Genomic DNA, 17292 nt, shown 5'->3' with positions numbered 1-17292 from the left:
GTCCCCTTCCTCCCTCCGTGTCCCCTTCCTCCCTCCATGTCCCCTTCCTCTCTCCGTGTCCCCTTCCCTCTCAGTGTCCCCTTCTCTCTCAGTGTCCTCTTCCTCTCTCAGTGTCCCCCCCGTGTCCCCCTCCTCCAGCCCTGTCCCCTTCCTCTCTCAGTGTCCCCTCCCTGTCCCCTGCGGTGTCCCCTTCCTCCCTCCATGTCCCCTTCCCTCTCAGTGTCCCCTTCCTCCCTCCGTGTCCCCCCCGTGTCCCCCTCCTCCGGCCATGTCCCCTCCTCCCTCGGTGTCCCCGGCCCTGCCATCCCCTGGCCTGGCCCTCTCCTGTCCCCTGTGTCCCCTGCCCTGCAGTGTCACCCGTGTCCCCCCATGTCCCCTGTGCCTGTCCCGCTCGTGTCCCCACACGGTGTCCTGTGTGCCAGTGTCCCCAAACGTCCCAGCACCCGCAGTGTCCCCATACCCCAGTGTCCCTGAGTCCCTGTCCTTCATGTCCCGCTGTCCCAAGGTGTCCCAGTGTCCCTGTCCCTCACATCCAAGTGTTTTCCTCATGTCCCTCATGTCCCTCATGTCCCAGTGTCCCTGTCCCTCATGTCCCAGTGTCCCTGTCCCTCATGTCCCAGTGTCCCTCATGTCCCTCATGTCCCAGTGTCCCTGTCCCTCATGTCCCTCAGGTCCCAGTGTCCCTGTCCCTCATGTCCCAGTGTCCCTCATGTCCCTCATGTCCCAGTGTCCCTGTCCCTCATGTCCCAGTGTCCCTCATGTCCCTCAGGTCCCAGTGTCCCTCTCCCTCATGTCCCAGTGTTTCTCATGTCCCTCATGTCCCTCATGTCCCTCAGGTCCCGCTGTCCCAGGGTCCCCGTGCCTTTTGCGTGTCCCCGTCCCTGCTGTCCCATTGCCCCCAGGGTGTCCCTCGGGCGTCCTTCAGGTGTCCCCATCCCTGATGTCCCCATGGCCCCGGGCTGTCCCGGTGTCCTTGGTGTGTCCCCGGGGTGTCCCCGTCCCCGCTGTCCCCGGGCGTCCCTGTCCCTTCTGTCCCCGCTCCCCCCGGGCTCCCCGGGGCCGGGGCCGGTGCCGGTGCCGGTGCCGGTGCCCGGCGGGGCTCAGGCTCCTCCCCGGTGAGTCACGGCGGGGCGGGGCGGCCCCGGGCCCCCCCCGGGCACTTTCCGAGGGGACTCGGGAGCGGGAGCAGCGCCGAGCCCGGGCAGCCCCGACCGCCATGGCCCCGGCCCCGGCCCCCCCGCGCCGCCCCCGGCCCCGGCGCCGCTGCCGGCCCCGGATGGCGCTGCCGGTGCCGCTGCCGGTGCCGCTGCTGCTGCCGCTGCTGCTGCCGCCGGTCGCCGCCTTCAACCTGGAGGCGTCGCGGCCCGTGGTGTTCCGCGGGGCCCCCGGCTCCTTCTTCGGCTTCGCGCTGGACTTTTACCTGCCCGAGCCCCGCAGGTACCGGGAACCGAGCCGGGAACCGAGCCGGGGACCGGGCCGGGAGCGGCACCGCCGGCCGCGAACCGCGCCGGGAACCGGGACCGCCCACGGGGAACCGGGACGGGACGGGACGGGGCGGGGGCGGCGGCGGCGCCGGGGCGGGAGCGGCCGCGGGGAGCGGGGAGGGCGGCGGGACGGGAACGGCGGGACCGAGGGACGGAGGGACCGAGGGACGGGACCGGGAGAGGGACGGGAACCGGGCACCGGGAGCGGGAGCGGCCGGCGGGGAGCGGGAGCGGCCCGGTGGGACGGGGAGCGGCCGCGGAGCGGGGCGGGGCGAGGAGGGCCGGCCCCGGAGCGGGATAACGGGAACGGGACAGCGGGACCGGGAATGGGAAGGGCCACCGGGAACGGGCGGGGGCGGCGGGAACGGGAACGGGAAGTGCGAACCGGGACCGAAAGCGTGAACAGAGAGCGGGACGGGGGAGAGGGAGCCGGAGCCGGGGAGCGGGGCGGGAACGGGGACCGGGCCGGGGCAGCGGGAACTGGAACGGGACACCGGCAATCGGAACCGGGAACGGGAACCGGGAACGGGAGGCAGGAAGCGGGGCCGGGGAACGGGAGCCGGGAGGGTCCGGCCCGTCCGGGGGTCCCGAGCGGGGCCGAGCCCCGGTCCCCCCGTGTCCCCCCCGTGTCCCCCCCGCGCCGGCCCCGCCGGGGGTCCCGGGGCCCCCCTGCCCCGGGCCCGGAGCGTTTCCTGTAACCGGAGCCGGGAGCTGCCCCCGGGGGGCTCGGGGGGGGCTCGGGGGGTCCCGAACATCTGGGGGAGGACCCGAACATCTGGGGGGGGACCCACGCACGGCCTTGCCGCCCCCCAACCCCCACGTGTGACCCACGGGGGACCCGGGGCGAACCGGGAGGGGTCTCGCAGCCCTGGAGGGGCCCGGGAGCAGCCGTGGGACCCCCCCCAGGCCCCGCGGGTGACACAAGCGCGGTGTCCCCGTGGTGTCACCACCCCCCGTGTGTCCCCCCAGTGTCAGCATCCTGGTGGGGGCCCCCAAGGCCAACACGAGCCAGCCCAACGTCACCCAGGGGGGGGCCGTGTTCCACTGCCCCTGGCCCCCCGAGGGCAGCGGCTGCGCCCCCATCGACTTCGACCACATCGGTGAGGGGACACCGGGGGGGACACGGGGGGAACTGGGGACACAGGGACACGGGGGGACATGGCAGGGGACAGGGATGGGGGGGGGGAACGGGGCACACCTGGAATGGGGACATGTGGGGGGACAGGACCCCCAGGAACAGGGACACAGGGGGGGACAAACCCGCCCAGGAGTGGGGACAGGGACAGGGACAAACCCCCCCGGGAACGGGGACAGGGACAAACCCCCAGGAATGGGGACAGGGACAAACCCCCCCAGGAATGGGGACTGGGACAAACCCCCCCGGGAACGGGGACAGGGACAAACCCCCCAGGGTATGGGGACAGGGACAGGGACAAACCCCCCCAGGAATGGGAACGGGGACAGGGACAAACCCCCAGGAATGGGGACAGGGACAGGGACAAACCCCCAGGAATGGGGACTGGGACAAACCCCCAGGAATGGGGACAGGGACAAACCCCCAGGAACGGGAATGGGGACTGGGACAAACCCCCCCAGGAATGGGGACTGGGACAAACCCCCCCGGGAACGGGGACAGGGACAAACCCCTCAGGGTATGGGGACAGGGACAGGGACAAACCCCCAGGAATGGGGACTGGGACAAACCCCCAGGAATGGGGACTGGGACAAACCCCCAGGAACGGGAATGGGGACTGGGACAAACCCCCCCAGGAATGGGGACTGGGACAAACCCCCAGGAACGGGAACGGGGACAGGGACAAACCCCCCAGGGTATGGGGACAGGGACAGGGACAAACCCCCAGGAACGGGGACAGAACCAGGCCATGGGCAGGGGACAGGAATGGGGACAAAGAGGGGGACCAGACCCCCCCCCCCCCAGACATTTGGGGACACCCCCAGGGGACGGGGCCACAGCGGTGGCGCCCAGCGGCCCCCAGGACCCCCCAGGGCAGCTCGGTGTCACCGCCCCCTGTCCCTGTCCCTGTCCCTGTCCCCACCCCCCAATGGCCTTGGCTCCGTTAATGATCAACCCGAGGGGTGAGGGGGGGCTGGGGGGGTCTCGGGGGGGTCCCCTGGGGGAGGGGGCGTGGCCTGACCGCTGCTCCGCCCCCCGCCCCCCCCAGGGACCCGCACCCACGACTTTGGGGGCAACAGCAGCGACGGCGCCGAGCCCGTGGAGTTCAAATCCCTGCAGTGGTTCGGGGCCACCGTGAGGGCCCACAACGGCTCCATCCTGGTATGGGGACACCATTGGGGACACCATTGGGGACACTAGGGGGACACAACGGCTCCATCCTGGTATGGGACACTGGGGGGACACTGGGGGGACACAACGGCTCCATCCTGGTATGGGGACACCATTGGGGACACTGGGGGGACACAACGGCTCCATCCTGGTATGGGGACACCATTGGGGACACTGGGGGGACACAACGGCTCCATCCTGGTATGGGGACACCATTGGGGACACTGGGGGGACACAACGGCTCCATCCTGGTATGGGACACTGGGGGGACACTGGGGACACCATTGGGGACACCACTGGGGACACAACGGCTCCATCCTGGTATGGGGACACCATTGGGGACACTAGGGGGACACAACGGCTCCATCCTGGTATGGGGACACTGGCGACACTGGGGGGGACACAATGGCTCCATCCTGGTATGGGGATATTGGGGACACTGGGGAGCATGGGGGGCATTGGGGACACTGGGCCCCCACCGGCTCCATCCTGGTATGGGGGCACCAATGGGGACACTGGGGACACTGGGGGGACACAACGGCTCCATCCTGGTATGGGGACACTGGGGAGCATGGGGGGCATTGGGGACACTGGGGACACAATGGCTCCATCCTGGTATGGGACACTGGGGGGACACGGGGGACACCATTGGGGACACAACGGCTCCATCCTGGTATGGGACACTGGGGGGACACTGGGGACACCATTGGGGACACCACTGGGGATACTGGGGACATTGGGGGGGACACAACGGCTCCATCCTGGTATGGGACACTGGGGGGACACCATTGGGGACACTGGGGGGACACAACGGCTCCATCCTGGTATGGGGACACTGGGGACACCATTGGGGACACTGGCGACACTGGGGGGACACTGGGGACACCATTGGGGACACCACTGGGGACACAACGGCTCCATCCTGGTATGGGGACACCATTGGGGACACTGGGGACACTGCAGGGGACACAACGGCTCCATCCTGGTATGGGGACACTGGCGACACTGGGGAGCATGGGGGGCATTGGGGACACTGGGCCCCCACCGGCTCCATCCTGGTATGGGGGCACCAATGGGGACAGTGGGGACATTGGGGGGGACATTGGGGACACAACAGCTCCATCCTGGTACCTTGGGGACACTGGGGACACCATTGGGGACATTGGGGGCACCCCATGGGGTGACCCAGCCGTGCCCGTGCCCCCCCCCCCCAGGCCTGCGCCCCCCTGTACAGCTGGAGCCCCCCCAAGGAGGAGGGGGGGGCGCGGGAGCCCGTGGGCTCCTGCTTCCTGTCCCTGGGCAACTTCTCCAAGTTCGTGGAGTACGCGCCCTGCCGCTCAGGTGGGACCCCAAAAACACCCCAAAAACACCCCAAAACACCCCCAAACACCCCAAAACACCCCAAAACACCCCAAAAACACCCCAAAAACACCCCAAAGCCCCCTGTCCTCCCTGCCGCTCAGGTGGGACCCCAAAAACCCCCCAAAACACCCTAAAGCCCCCCGTCCTCCCTGCCGCTCAGGTGGGACCCCAAAAACACCCCAAAAACACCCCAAAAACACCCCAAAACACCCCAAAGCCCCCTGTCCTCCCTGCCGCTCAGGTGGGACCCCAAAAACACCCCAAAAACACCCCAAAACCACCCCAAAACCCCCCCAAACCCCCTGTCCTCCCTGCTGCTCAGGTGGGACCACAAAACACCCCCAAAACCCCCAAAACCACCCCAAAACCACCGAAAACAACCCCCAAAAACCCTCAAAACCCCCAGCTCCTCCCTGCTGCTCAGGTGGGACCCCAAAACCCTCTCAAAACCACCCCAAAAACCCTCAAAACCTCCCGGGACCCCCTGTCCTCCCTGCTGCTCATGTGGGACCCCAAAACACCCCCAAAAATCGCCCAAAACCATCCCAAAACCCCCCAAAGCCTCCCGGGACCCCCTGTCCTCCCTGTCGCTCATGTGGGACCCCAAAACCCTCCGGGACCCCCCCAAAAAAAACCCCCAAAACACCCCAAAATCCACCCCAACCCCCCCTGCCCATCCTCACTGCCGCCCAGGTGGGACCCCAAAACCCCCCGGGACCCCCCAGCGACCCCCCCCGCACCCCCAGGGTGACCCCCCCCAAACCCGACCTGGTCTTTGGGGGGTGGCGGCGCCCCCTGAGCCCCCCAGGACCCCCTGACCCCCCCCGTGTCCCCCCAGACCTGAACTCGGCGGCCGGGCAGGGCTATTGCCAGGGGGGCTTCAGCGCCGAGTTCACACAGGTGGGCTGGGGGGGTCCCGGGGGGGTTTTGGGGGGAATTTGGGGGTTTTGGGGGATCCTGGGGGTTTTGGTGCTCCTGGGGGGTTTTTGGAGAGTTCTGGGGGGGGTTTTGGGGGGACTCCTGGGGGTTTTGGGGGGTCCTGGGGGGTCGGTGGGGGATCAGGGGTGTCGGGGGGAGTGAAGGGAGGGGGGTCCTGGGGGGTCCTGGGTGGGGTCCTGGGGGGGGTTCAGTGGGGGTTGGAGTTTTTGGGGGTTCTGGTGGGGTTCGGGGGGGGGGGTCCCTGGGGATTGGGGTTTTTGGGGGTTCAGGGGGGGTCCTGGGGTGTTTTGGGAGGGTTTGGGGGGAGTTGGGGTTTTTGGGAGGTCCCAGCGGCGTTTGGGGGGGGTTCAGGGGGAGTTTGGGGGTTTTTGGGGGGTCCCGGGAGGGTTTGGAGGGGTCCAGGGGGGGTTCATGGGGGTTTGGGGGTTTTGGGGGGTCCCGGGGGGATCCCGGGGGGGTTTTGGGGGTCCAGCCCCGCTGAGGGGGGGTCCCGCTGTCTCTGCAGACGGGGCGGGTGCTCCTGGGCGGGCCCGGCAGCTACTTCTGGCAAGGTGAGACCCCCGCCCCACCCGGACCCTGTCACCTGTCCCCTGTGTGTCCCCCCTGTCCCCACCCGGACCCTGTCCCCTGTCCCCTGTGTGTCCCCCCTGTCCCTGCCCTCCCTGTCACCTGTCCCCTGTGTGTCCCCCCTGTCCCTGCCTGGACCCTGTCCCCTGTCCCCTGTGTGTCCCCCCTGTCCCTGCCCTCCCTGCCCACCCTGTCCCCTGTGTGTCCCCCCTGTCCCTGCCCTCCCTGCCCACCCTGTCCCCTGTGTGTCCCCCCTGTCCCTGCCCGGACCCTGTCCCCTGTCCCCTGTGTGTCCCCCCTGTCCCCGCCTGGACCCTGTCCCCTGTCCCCTGTGTGTCCCCCCTGTCCCTGCCCGGACCCTGTCACCTGTCCCCTGTGTGTCCCCCCTGTCCCCACCCGGACCCTGTCACCTGTCCCCTGTGTGTCCCCCCTGTCCCTGCCTGGACCCTGTCACCTGTCCCCTCTGTGTCCCCCCTGTCCCTGCCCTCCCTGTCACCTGTCCCCTCTGTGTCCCCCCTGTCCCCACCCACCCTGTCACCTGTCCCCTGTGTGTCCCCCCTGTCCCTGCCCTCCCTGTCCACCCTGTCCCCTGTGTGTCCCCCCTGCCCTCGCCTGGACCCTGTCACCTGTCCCCTGTGTGTCCCCCCTGTCCCTGCCCCCCCTGCCCACCCTGTCCCCTGTCCATCCCCTGCCTGTTTTCCGTGTCCCTGTCCCCAAGGGTGCTGAGGTGTCCCTGTCCCCAGCCATGCTGAGGTGTCCCCTGTCCCCAGGGCAGGTGATGTCTGAGGTGTCCCCGGGCAGTGTCCCCTGTCCCCAGGCAGTGTCCCCAAGGGTGCTGAGGTGTCCCCTGTCCCCAGGGCAGGTGATGTGTGAGGTGTCCCCGGGCAGTGTCCCTGTCCCCAGGCAGTGTCCCCAAGGGTGCTGAGGTGTCCCCTGTCCCCAGGGCAGGTGATGTCGGCCACCCAGGAGCAGATCACGGCCGGGAACTTCCCCGAGTACCTGATCCAGGAGGTGCCGGGACAGCTCCAGACACGGCAGGCGGAGCCCAGCCACGACGACAGCTACATGGGTGACACTGGGGGACACGGGACACTGGGGACAGCTACATGGGTGACACTGGGGGACATGGGGACACTGGGGACAGCTACATGGGTGACACTTGGGGACACTGGGGACACTGGGGACAGCTACATAGGTGACACTGGGGGACATGGGGACACTGGGGACAGCTACATGGGTGACACTGGGGGACATGGGGACAGCTACATGGGTGACACTGGGGGACATGGGGACACTGGGGACAGCTACATGGGTGACATGGGGACATTGGGGACACTGGGGACAGCTACATGGGTGACACTGGGGGACATGGGGACAGCTACATGGGTGACATGGGGACATTGGGGACACTGGGGACAGCTACATGGGTGACACTTGGGGACACTGGGGACACTGGGGACAGCTACATGGGTGACACTGGGGGACATGGGGACACTGGGGACACTGGGGACAGCTACATGGGTGACACTGGGGGACATGGGGACACTGGGGACAGCTACATGGGTGACACTGGGGGACACTGGGGACACTGGGGACACTGGGGACAGCTACATGGGTGACACTGGGGGACATGGGGACACTGGGGACAGCTACATGGGTGACACTGGGGGACACTGGGGACACTGGGGACACTGGGGACAGCTACATGGGTGACATGGGGACACTGGGGACACTGGGGACACTGGGGACAGCTACATGGGTGACACTGGGGGACACTGGGGACAGCTACATGGGTGACATGGGGACACTGGGGGACATGGGGACACTGGGGACAGCTACATGGGTGACATGGGGACATTGGGGACACTGGGGACAGCTACATGGGTGACACTGGGGGACATGGGGACAGCTACATGGGTGACATGGGGACATTGGGGACACTGGGGACAGCTACATGGGTGACACTTGGGGACACTTGGGGACAGGGGGGGACAGCTACATGGGTGACACTGGGGGACATGGGGACACTGGGGACAGCTACATGGGTGACATGGGGACACTGGGGACACTGGGGACAGCTACATGGGTGACACTGGGGACAGCTACATGGGTGACATGGGCGGTGTCCCCAGGGTGGCACACAGGTGACACACAGGTGACACTCTGTCTCCCCCCTGCCCCCCAGGCTACTCGGTGACAGTCGGGGAGTTCAGCGGTGACACCACGCAAGGTGGGTGGCAGCAGGTGACGCGCCAGGGTGACATGGCCACCCCCGGCCGCACCTGAGCGCGTCCCTTTGTCCCTTTTGTCCCTTTGTCCCCACAGACTTCGTGGCCGGTGTCCCCAAGGGCAACCTCACCTACGGCTACGTAAGGGGGGACATGAGGGGGGGACACAGAGGGGACACAGAGGGGGACATGGGGGGACATGGAGGGGACACTGTGGGGGACACTGGGAGGACACAAAGGGGACACGGGGGGGACATGGGGGGGACACAGCGGGGACATCAAGGGGACACTGGGGAGGCACAGGGGACACAAATGGGGGGAAAGGGGGGGACATGAGGACATTGGGGACACAGAGAGGGACATGGGGGGACACACTGGGGACACTGGGGGGGACACAACGGCTCCATCCTGGTACATTCGGAACATTGGGGACGTTGGGGACACAAAGGGGGCACTGGGGGGCACGGGGGGGTCGCGGTGCCCGTGTCTGTCGTCCCCCCCCCCAGCTGGCTCAGTGTCCCCTCGGTGTCCCCTCGGTGTCCCCAGGTCACCATCCTCAATGGCACCAACATGAAGTCCCTGTACAACTTCTCGGGGGAGCAGGTGGGGACTGGGGGGGTCTGGGGGGGTCCTGGGGGGTTCCTGGGGGGGTCCTGGGGGGCTCCTGGGGGGTTCTTGGGGATCCTGGGGGGTTCTTGGGGATCCTGGGGGGATCTGGGGGGACCCAGAAAGGACCCGAGGTGGGGGGGGGGGGACACCCAGGGAGGGGGGGAGGAAAAGGGAGGGGTCTCAAATGGGGGGGGGGGGGGCTGTAATATTGTGAGTGGGGTCCCCATGGAGGGGTGTGGGGGGGATGCATGAATTTTTGGGGGGCGGGGGTCGTTCTGGCCCCCCCCTCACCCCGTTTTGTGCCCCCCCCCCCCAGATGGCCTCGTACTTCGGCTACGCCGTGGCCGCCACCGACGTCAACAACGACGGGTGAGGGACCCCGGGACCCCCCGAGACCCCCCCAGAACACCCCTGGGACCCCCCAAGACCCCCCCGGGACACCCCCAGAACACCCCTGGGACCCTCCCCCCAAACCCCCTGGGATCCTCCCCCAGGACACCCCCAACTTCACTCAGTGCCCCCCCCCCAGATTCACTCAGCATCCCCCAAGTTCACTCAGTGCCCCCCAAACTCACCCTGTACCCCCTTGTGCCCCCCCCCCAAATGGTTCAGTGACCCCCCAAACTCACCCTATGCTGGCCCCCATGCCCCCCCAGCCTCACGGACCTGCTGGTGGGGACCCCCTAAACTCACTCAGTGCCCCCCAAACTCATCCTGTACCCCTCCCCAAATGGTTCAGTGACCCCCCAAACTCACCCTGTGTGACCCCCCAAACTCACCCTGTGTCCCCCCAAACTCACCCTGTGTGACCCCCCAAACTCACCCTGTACCCCCCCCAATGGCTCACTGACCCCCCAAACTCACCCTGTGTGACCCCCCAAACTCACCCTGTGTGTCCCCCCAGCCTCACAGACCTGCTGGTGGGGACCCCCCAAACTCACTCAGTGCCCCCCAAACTCACCCTGTGCCCCCCCCAATGGCTCAGTGACCCCCCCAAACTCACCCTGTGTGTCCTCCAAACTCACCCTGTGCCCCCCCCAATGGCTCACTGACCCCCCAAACTCACCCTGTGTGACCCCCCAAACTCACCCTGTGTGACCCCCCCAAACTCACCCTGTACCCCCCCCAATGGCTCACTGACCCCCCAAACTCACCCTGTGTCCCCCCCAGCCTCACGGACCTGCTGGTGGGGGCCCCTCTGTTCATGGCGCGCAGCAGCGGCGGCGCGGGGGGGGGCGCGGGAGCTGGGCCGGGTGTACCTGTACCTGCAGCGGGGGGGGGGCGCCCCGCCCGCCGCCCCCGCCGCCCTCACCGGCACCCACGAGTTCGGGCGGTTCGGCAGCGCCATCGCCGCGCTGGGAGACCTGGACCGGGACGGATACAACGGTACCGGGAACGGGGGGGGAACGGGACTGGGAACGGGGGGGGGAAACGGAACCGGGACGGATACAACGGTACCGGGGGGGGGGGGGGGGAACGGTACCGGGAACGGGGGGGGAAACGGGACCGGGACGGATACAACGGTACCGGGAACGGGGGGGGGGAACGGGATCGGGAACGGGGGGGGGAAACGGGACCGGGATGGATACAACGGTACCGGGAACGGGGGGGGGGAACGGGATCGGGAACGGGGGGGGAAACGGGACCGGGAACGGGAGGGGGGAAACGGGACCGGGACTGGGAACGGGGAGGGGAAACGGGACCGGGATCGGGAACGGGGGGGGAAACGGGACCGGGATGGATACAACGGTACCGGGAACGGGGGGGGAAACGGGACCGGGAACGGGGGGGGAAACGGGACCGGGAACGGGGGGGGAAACGGGACCGGGATCGGGAACGGGGGGGGAAACGGGACCGGGAACGGGGGGGGGAAACGGGACCGGGACGGATACAACGGTACCGGGAACGGGGGGGGAACGGGACCGGGAACGGGGCGGGACCGGGACAGGGAACGGGGGGGGAAACGGGACCGGGAACGGGGGGAAACGGGACCGGGAACGGGGGGGGAAACGGGACCGGGGGGGCAAACGATACCGGGGGGGGGAAACGGGACCGGGAACAGGGCGGGGAAACGGGACCGGGAACGGGGGGGGGGAAACGGGACCGGGACGGATACAACGGTACCGGGAACGGGGGGGGAACGGGTCTGGGAACGGGGAGGGGAAACGGGACCGGGATGGATACAACGGTACCGGGAACGGGGGGGGAACGGGACTGGGAACGGGGGGGGGAAACGGGACCGGGAACGGGGGGGGGAAACGGGACCGGGAACGGGGGGAAACGGGACCGGGAACGGGGCGGGAAACGGGACCGGGACGGATACAACGGTACCGGGGGGGGGGGGGGAAACGGGACCGGGAACGGGGCGGGGAAACGGGACCGGGATGGATACAACGGTACCGGGGGGGCAAAGGAGGGGGAACGGAGATTATGGGGGGGTTACGGGGGGTTTAATGGGGGATTATTGGGGGGGTCATTGGGGGGGTTATGGGGGGAAACTGGGGGGATTTACAGGGGGTTTATGGGGGGGTTATGGACGAGCATAAGGGAATTTATGGGGGGGCACGGGGGGGTTATGGGCGGTTTTTGGGGTTCCGGGGGTGTTATGGGGGTGCCCCCCCGTGCCCCCCCCGCTGATTCCCCCCCCCCCCCGTGTGCAGACGTGGCCGTGGGGGCCCCGCTCGGGGCCGAGGGGCGCCGGGGGCTCGTGTTCATCTTCCGGGGCGGGGGCGCGGGGCTGCGGCCCCGGCCCGCGCAGGTGCTGCGGGGACTGGGCGGGCCCCGGGGCCAGCCCGACTTCTTCGGGGCCGCGCTGCGCGGGGCCACCGACCTGGACGGCAACGGGTACCCGGGTGAGGGACGGTGTCACCACCCCTGTGTCACTACCCCTGTGTCACCCCTGTGTCACCACCCCTGTGTCACACCCCCTTCAACGGGTACCCGGGTGAGGGACGGTGTCACCACCCCTGTGTCACCAGCCCTGTGTCACCCCTGCTGTGTCACCCCTGTGTCACCATCCCTGTGTCACACCCCCTTCAACGGGTACCCGGGTGAGGGACGGTGTCACCACCCCTGTGTCACCCTGTGTCACCACCCCGCTGTGTCACCGTCCGTGTGTCACCACCCCTGTGTCACTACCCCTGTGTCACCCCTGTGTCACCATCCCTGTGTCACCCCTGTGTCACTACCCCTGTGTCACCCCTGTGTCACCATCCCTGTGTCACACCCCCTTCAACGGGTACCCGGGTGAGGGACGGTGTCACCACCCCCCTGTGTCACTACCCCTGTGTCACCCCTGCTGTGTCACCCCTGTGTCACCACCCCCCTGTGTCACCATCCCTGTGTCACCCCTGTGTCACCCCTGTGTCACCCCCCCGTGTCACCCCTGTGTCACCATCCCTGTGTCACCATCCCTGTGTCACACCCCCTTCAATGGGTACCCGGGTGAGGGACGGTGTCACCACCCCCCTGTGTCACCCCTGCTGTGTCACCCCTGTGTCACCCCCCCTGTGTCACCGTCCGTGTGTCACCATCCCTGTGTCACCCCCCCTGTGTCACCAGCCCTTTGTCACCCCTGCTGTGTCACCCCTGTGTCACACCCCCTTCAACGGGTACCCGGGTGAGGGACGGTGTCACCACCCCTGTGTCACCACCCCTGCGTCACCACCTCGGTGTCACCCCGTGTCACCCTTCCCAATGTCCTCCCTCTGCCATCCCTTTCCCTCTCCTGGTGTCCCCCTGTCCCCATTCCCAGGGACCCCCCTGTGTCCCCATGTCCCCCCAGTGTCCCCGTGTCCCCCCGGTGACCCCCCTGTCCCCACAGACCTCCTGGTTGGTGCCTTCGGGGCGGACGCGGCCGTGGTTTACAGGTGAGCGTCCCCCGTGTCCCCTCTGTCACCATTGTCCCCAATGTCACCTGTGCCCGGCGTCCCCGGGGGTGCCGCGGTCCCTGAGCCCGTGTCCCCCCCCAGGGGCCGCCCCATTGTCCACGCCAGCGCCACCCTGGCCATCGTCCCCTCCATGTTCAACCCCGAGGAGCGCGGCTGCGCCCTGGCCAGCGGCCACCACGTGTCCTGGTGGGTGACAGAGGGACACTGAGGGGACAGGGCGGGGACGGGGCGGGACGGTGGGGGGACACTGCGGGGGACACTGCGGGGGACACTGCGGGAACAGCGAGGGGACAGTGGGGGACACTGCGAGGACAGCAGGGGGACAGCAGGGACATTGGGGACAGCTGGGGATACGGTGGGGACAGCAGGGGACAGAGCAGGGGACAGGGTGGGGTCAGTGGAGAGGGGATGGGGGACACTGGGAGGGGACACTGGGGGCTCCCAGGGACACAGGGACAGGGCGCTGGGGACACCGCGGGGTCCTTGGGTGTCCGTGCTGGGGCGGCACTGAGGGGACACACGGTGCCACCCCTGTGTCCCCTCCCAGCATCAATGTCACCTTCTGCCTCAACGCCTCCGGACGTCACCTGCCCGGGCCCATCGGTGAGGGGACAGGGGGACACTGGGGGGGACAGGGGGACACTGGGGGGACAGGGGACAGAAGGGGGGACAGTGGAGGGGGACGGGGACTGGGGAGGACAGGGGGGGACACGGGGACATGGGAGGGACAATGGTGGGGGGGACAGGGGACACGGGAGGGACAATGTGGGTGGCACAGCAGCCATGGGGACAGGATGGGGACGCCGGGGCTGTCCCTGACGTGTCCCCACGGTGTCCCCTCAGTGTCCCCAAGGGTGGCACAGCAGCCATGGGGACAGGATGGGGACGCCGGGGCTGTCCCTGACGTGTCCCCTCGGTGTGCCCAAGGGTGGCACAGCAGCCATGGGGACAGGATGGGGACGCCGGGGCTGTCCCTGACGTGTCCCCACGGTGTCCCCGCGGTGTCCCCAAGGGTGGCACAGCAGCCTTGGGGACAGGATGGGGACGCCGGGGCTGTCCCTGACGTGTCCCCTCGGTGTCCCCAAGGGTGGCACAGCAGCCATGGGGACAGGATGGGGACGCCGGGGCTGTCCCTGACGTGTCCCCGCGGTGTCCCCGCGGTGTCCCCGCGGTGTCCCCAGGGCTGGCGCTGGAGCTGAGCGTGGACGGGGCCAAGCCGGGGGGGGCGCGGCGGGCGCTGTTCCTGGGGGGGGGCGTGGGGGGGGGCGCCCCCCTCCCCCACGCGGAACCTGACCCTGGAGGTGCCCAACGGGGGGACCCCGCGCTGCCGCACGCTGCCCGTGTTCCTCAGGGTGAGGCGGCCACCAACGGCCCACAAACGGCTCCAAAAACTGCCCAAAAATGCCCCAAAACTGCCCAAAATCTGCCCAAAAATACCCCCAAACTGCCCCGGGACCCCAAAACTGCCCCAAATGCCCCAAAAACTGCCCCAAAACCACCCCAAATACCCCAAAACTGCCCTGGGACTCCAAAACAGCCCCAAACTGCCCCAAATACTCCAAAACAGCCCCAGGAGCCCAAATACCCCAAAACTGCCCCCAAACCACACAAAACACCCCAAAAACTTCCTCGGGACCCCAAAACCGCCCCAAATACCCCAAAAACTGCCCCAAATACCCCAAAACTGCCCCAAAACAGCCCCAATACCCCAAAACTGCCCCAAAACAGCCCTGGAACCCCTCATGTCACCCCCGTGTCACTCTGGGTCCCCCGTGTCACCTCCCTGTGCCCCCGGGTGTCCCCCATGTCCCCGTGGGTGTCCCCAGAACGAGTCCGAGTTCCGGGACAAGCTGTCGCCCGTCCCGGTGTCCCCACGTCCCTGTCCCCATGTCCCTCTCTCTGTCCCTGTCCCCATGTCCCTGTCCCCATGTCCCCATGTCCCCCGGTGTCCCCAGAACGAGTCCGAGTTCCGGGACAAGCTGTCGCCCATCCCGGTGTCCCCATGTCCCCATGTCCCTGTCCCTGCGGTGTCCCCATGTCCCCATGTCCCTGTCCCCATGTCCCCATGTCCCTGTGGGTGTCCCCAGAACGAGTCCGAGTTCCGGGACAAGCTGTCGCCCATCCCGGTGTCGCTGAGCCTGGCCCTGGACCCGGCCGTGTCCCCTCCTCCGCCGGGGCTGTCCCCGCTGCTGTCCCCGGCCACGCGCACGCGCCTGGAGGCCAAGGTACGGCTGTGCCACCTGTGTGGCACCCGTGTCACCTGTGTCACCTGTGTGCCACCTGTGTGGCACCCGTGTCACCTGTGTCACCTGTGTGTCACCCATGTCACCTGTGTGCCACCTGTGTGTCACCCTGTGTGTCACCCTGTGTGCCACCTGTGTGTCACCCTATGTGTCACCTCTGTCATCCTGTGTCACCTGTGTGTCACCTGTCTATCACTTGTGTCACCCATGTCACCTGTGTGTCACCTGTGTGTCACCCGTGTCACCTGTGTGCCACCTCTGTGTCACCCTGTGTGTCACTTCTGTCATCCTGTGTCACCTGTGTGTCACCTGTCTATCACCTGTGTCACCCATGTCACCTGTGTCCCCATCACCCCAATGTCCCCAATGTCCTACGCATCCCCACTGTCCCATCACCCCTGTGCTGTCCCCTCTGCTGTCCCTGTGCTGTCCCCGTGTCCCCTCCGCTGTCCCTGTGCTGTTCCTGATGTCCCCGTGCTGTCCCCGTGTCCCCAGGCCCACATCCAGCTGGACTGTGAGGACAATGTCTGTGTGCCCGACCTGCAGCTCGAGGCCAGCGCGTAAGGGGGACACCGGGGGGACTGGGGGGACATGGGGGGGACTGGGGGGACATGGGGGGACACAGGGGGACCAGGCAGGCGTGGCTATGCCCAGGGTGGCCCTGGGGGGTTCTGGGGGTGTCCCTGGTGATGTCCCCAATGTCCCCAGGGACTGCCGGGCCATGTTCCTGGGGGGGTTTGGGGGTGTCCCAGCAGTGTCCCTGTGGATGTCCCCAATGTCCCAAATGTCCCCATGACCAGTGGGCCGTGTTCCGGGGGGGGTTTTAGGGGTGTCCCTGTGGATGTCCCTGGGCATGTCCCCAATGTCCCCAATGTCCCCAACGTCCCCGGGGACCACCGGGCCGAGTTCCTGGGGGTGTCCCTGTGGATGTCCCTGGTGATGTCCCCAACATCCCCAGTGTCCCCAACGTCCCCAATGTCCCCAGGGACCGCCGGGCCGTGTTCCTGGGGGTGTTTTGGGGGTGTCCCTGTGGATGTCTCGTGGATGTCCCCGATGTCCCCAATGTCCCCAATGTCCCAGTGACCGCCGGGCCGTGTTCCTGGGGGTGTTTTTGGGGTGTCCCTGGTGATGTCCCCAAGCATGTCCCCCACGTCCCCGATGTCCCCGATGTCCCCAGGGACCGCCGGGCCGTGTTCCTGGGGACAGGAACAGCCTGAACGTGACGTTCCTGGCGCGGAACGTGGGCGAGGGGGGCGCCTACGAGGCCGAGCTGCACCTGCGGCCCCCCCCGGGCGCGCTCTACTCGGGGGGTGCTGCGGCCCCCACGGGGTGAGGGGGCACCGGGGGGCGCCGGGGGCACCGGGGGGGCGCCCCGAGGGTGGGAGGGGGCCACAGGGTCAGAAATGCTTTGGGGGGGGCCCAGGGGGTGTCCCCAAATATGGGGGGATCACTGGGGGGGGGGTCAGAAATGCTTTGGGGGGGGCCCAGGGGTGTCCCCAAATATGGGGGATCAAATATGGGGGGGGGGGTCAGAAATGCTTGGGGGGGGCCCAGGGGGTGTCCCCAAATATGGGGATCAAATATGGGGGGGGGGGGTCAGAAATGCTTTGGGGGGGGCAGGGGGTGTCCCCAAATATGGGGGGATCAAATATGGGGGGGGGGGGG

At 67.9% G+C, this 17292-nt stretch overlaps 1 protein-coding gene across 1 annotated transcript; it reads left to right on the top strand.

Annotated features, from left to right (window-relative positions):
* Positions 1–1216: 1216 nt before the first annotated feature.
* ITGA5 (integrin subunit alpha 5) lies at positions 1217–16898 on the top strand. Its single transcript, XM_036399739.2, is given in 22 exon segments — positions 1217–1437; positions 2454–2584; positions 3668–3780; positions 5004–5130; positions 5990–6051; positions 6596–6641; positions 7601–7726; positions 8843–8887; positions 8983–9026; positions 9432–9488; positions 9811–9863; positions 10665–10728; positions 10730–10880; positions 12155–12346; positions 13318–13363; positions 13466–13570; positions 13932–13987; positions 14566–14654; positions 14656–14736; positions 15472–15609; positions 16123–16187; positions 16805–16898. Coding segments are annotated over 22 exon segments (2052 nt in total). The 3' UTR covers positions 16845–16898.
* The last annotated feature ends 394 nt before the right edge of the window (positions 16899–17292 follow it).

Source organism: Molothrus ater, chromosome 30 (genome assembly GCF_012460135.2).
Source record: "Molothrus ater isolate BHLD 08-10-18 breed brown headed cowbird chromosome 30, BPBGC_Mater_1.1, whole genome shotgun sequence".
Taxonomy (NCBI): domain Eukaryota; kingdom Metazoa; phylum Chordata; class Aves; order Passeriformes; family Icteridae; genus Molothrus; species Molothrus ater.
The sequence above is the reverse complement of the archived record's forward strand: the minus strand, read 5'-3'. Positions and strand labels throughout refer to the sequence as shown.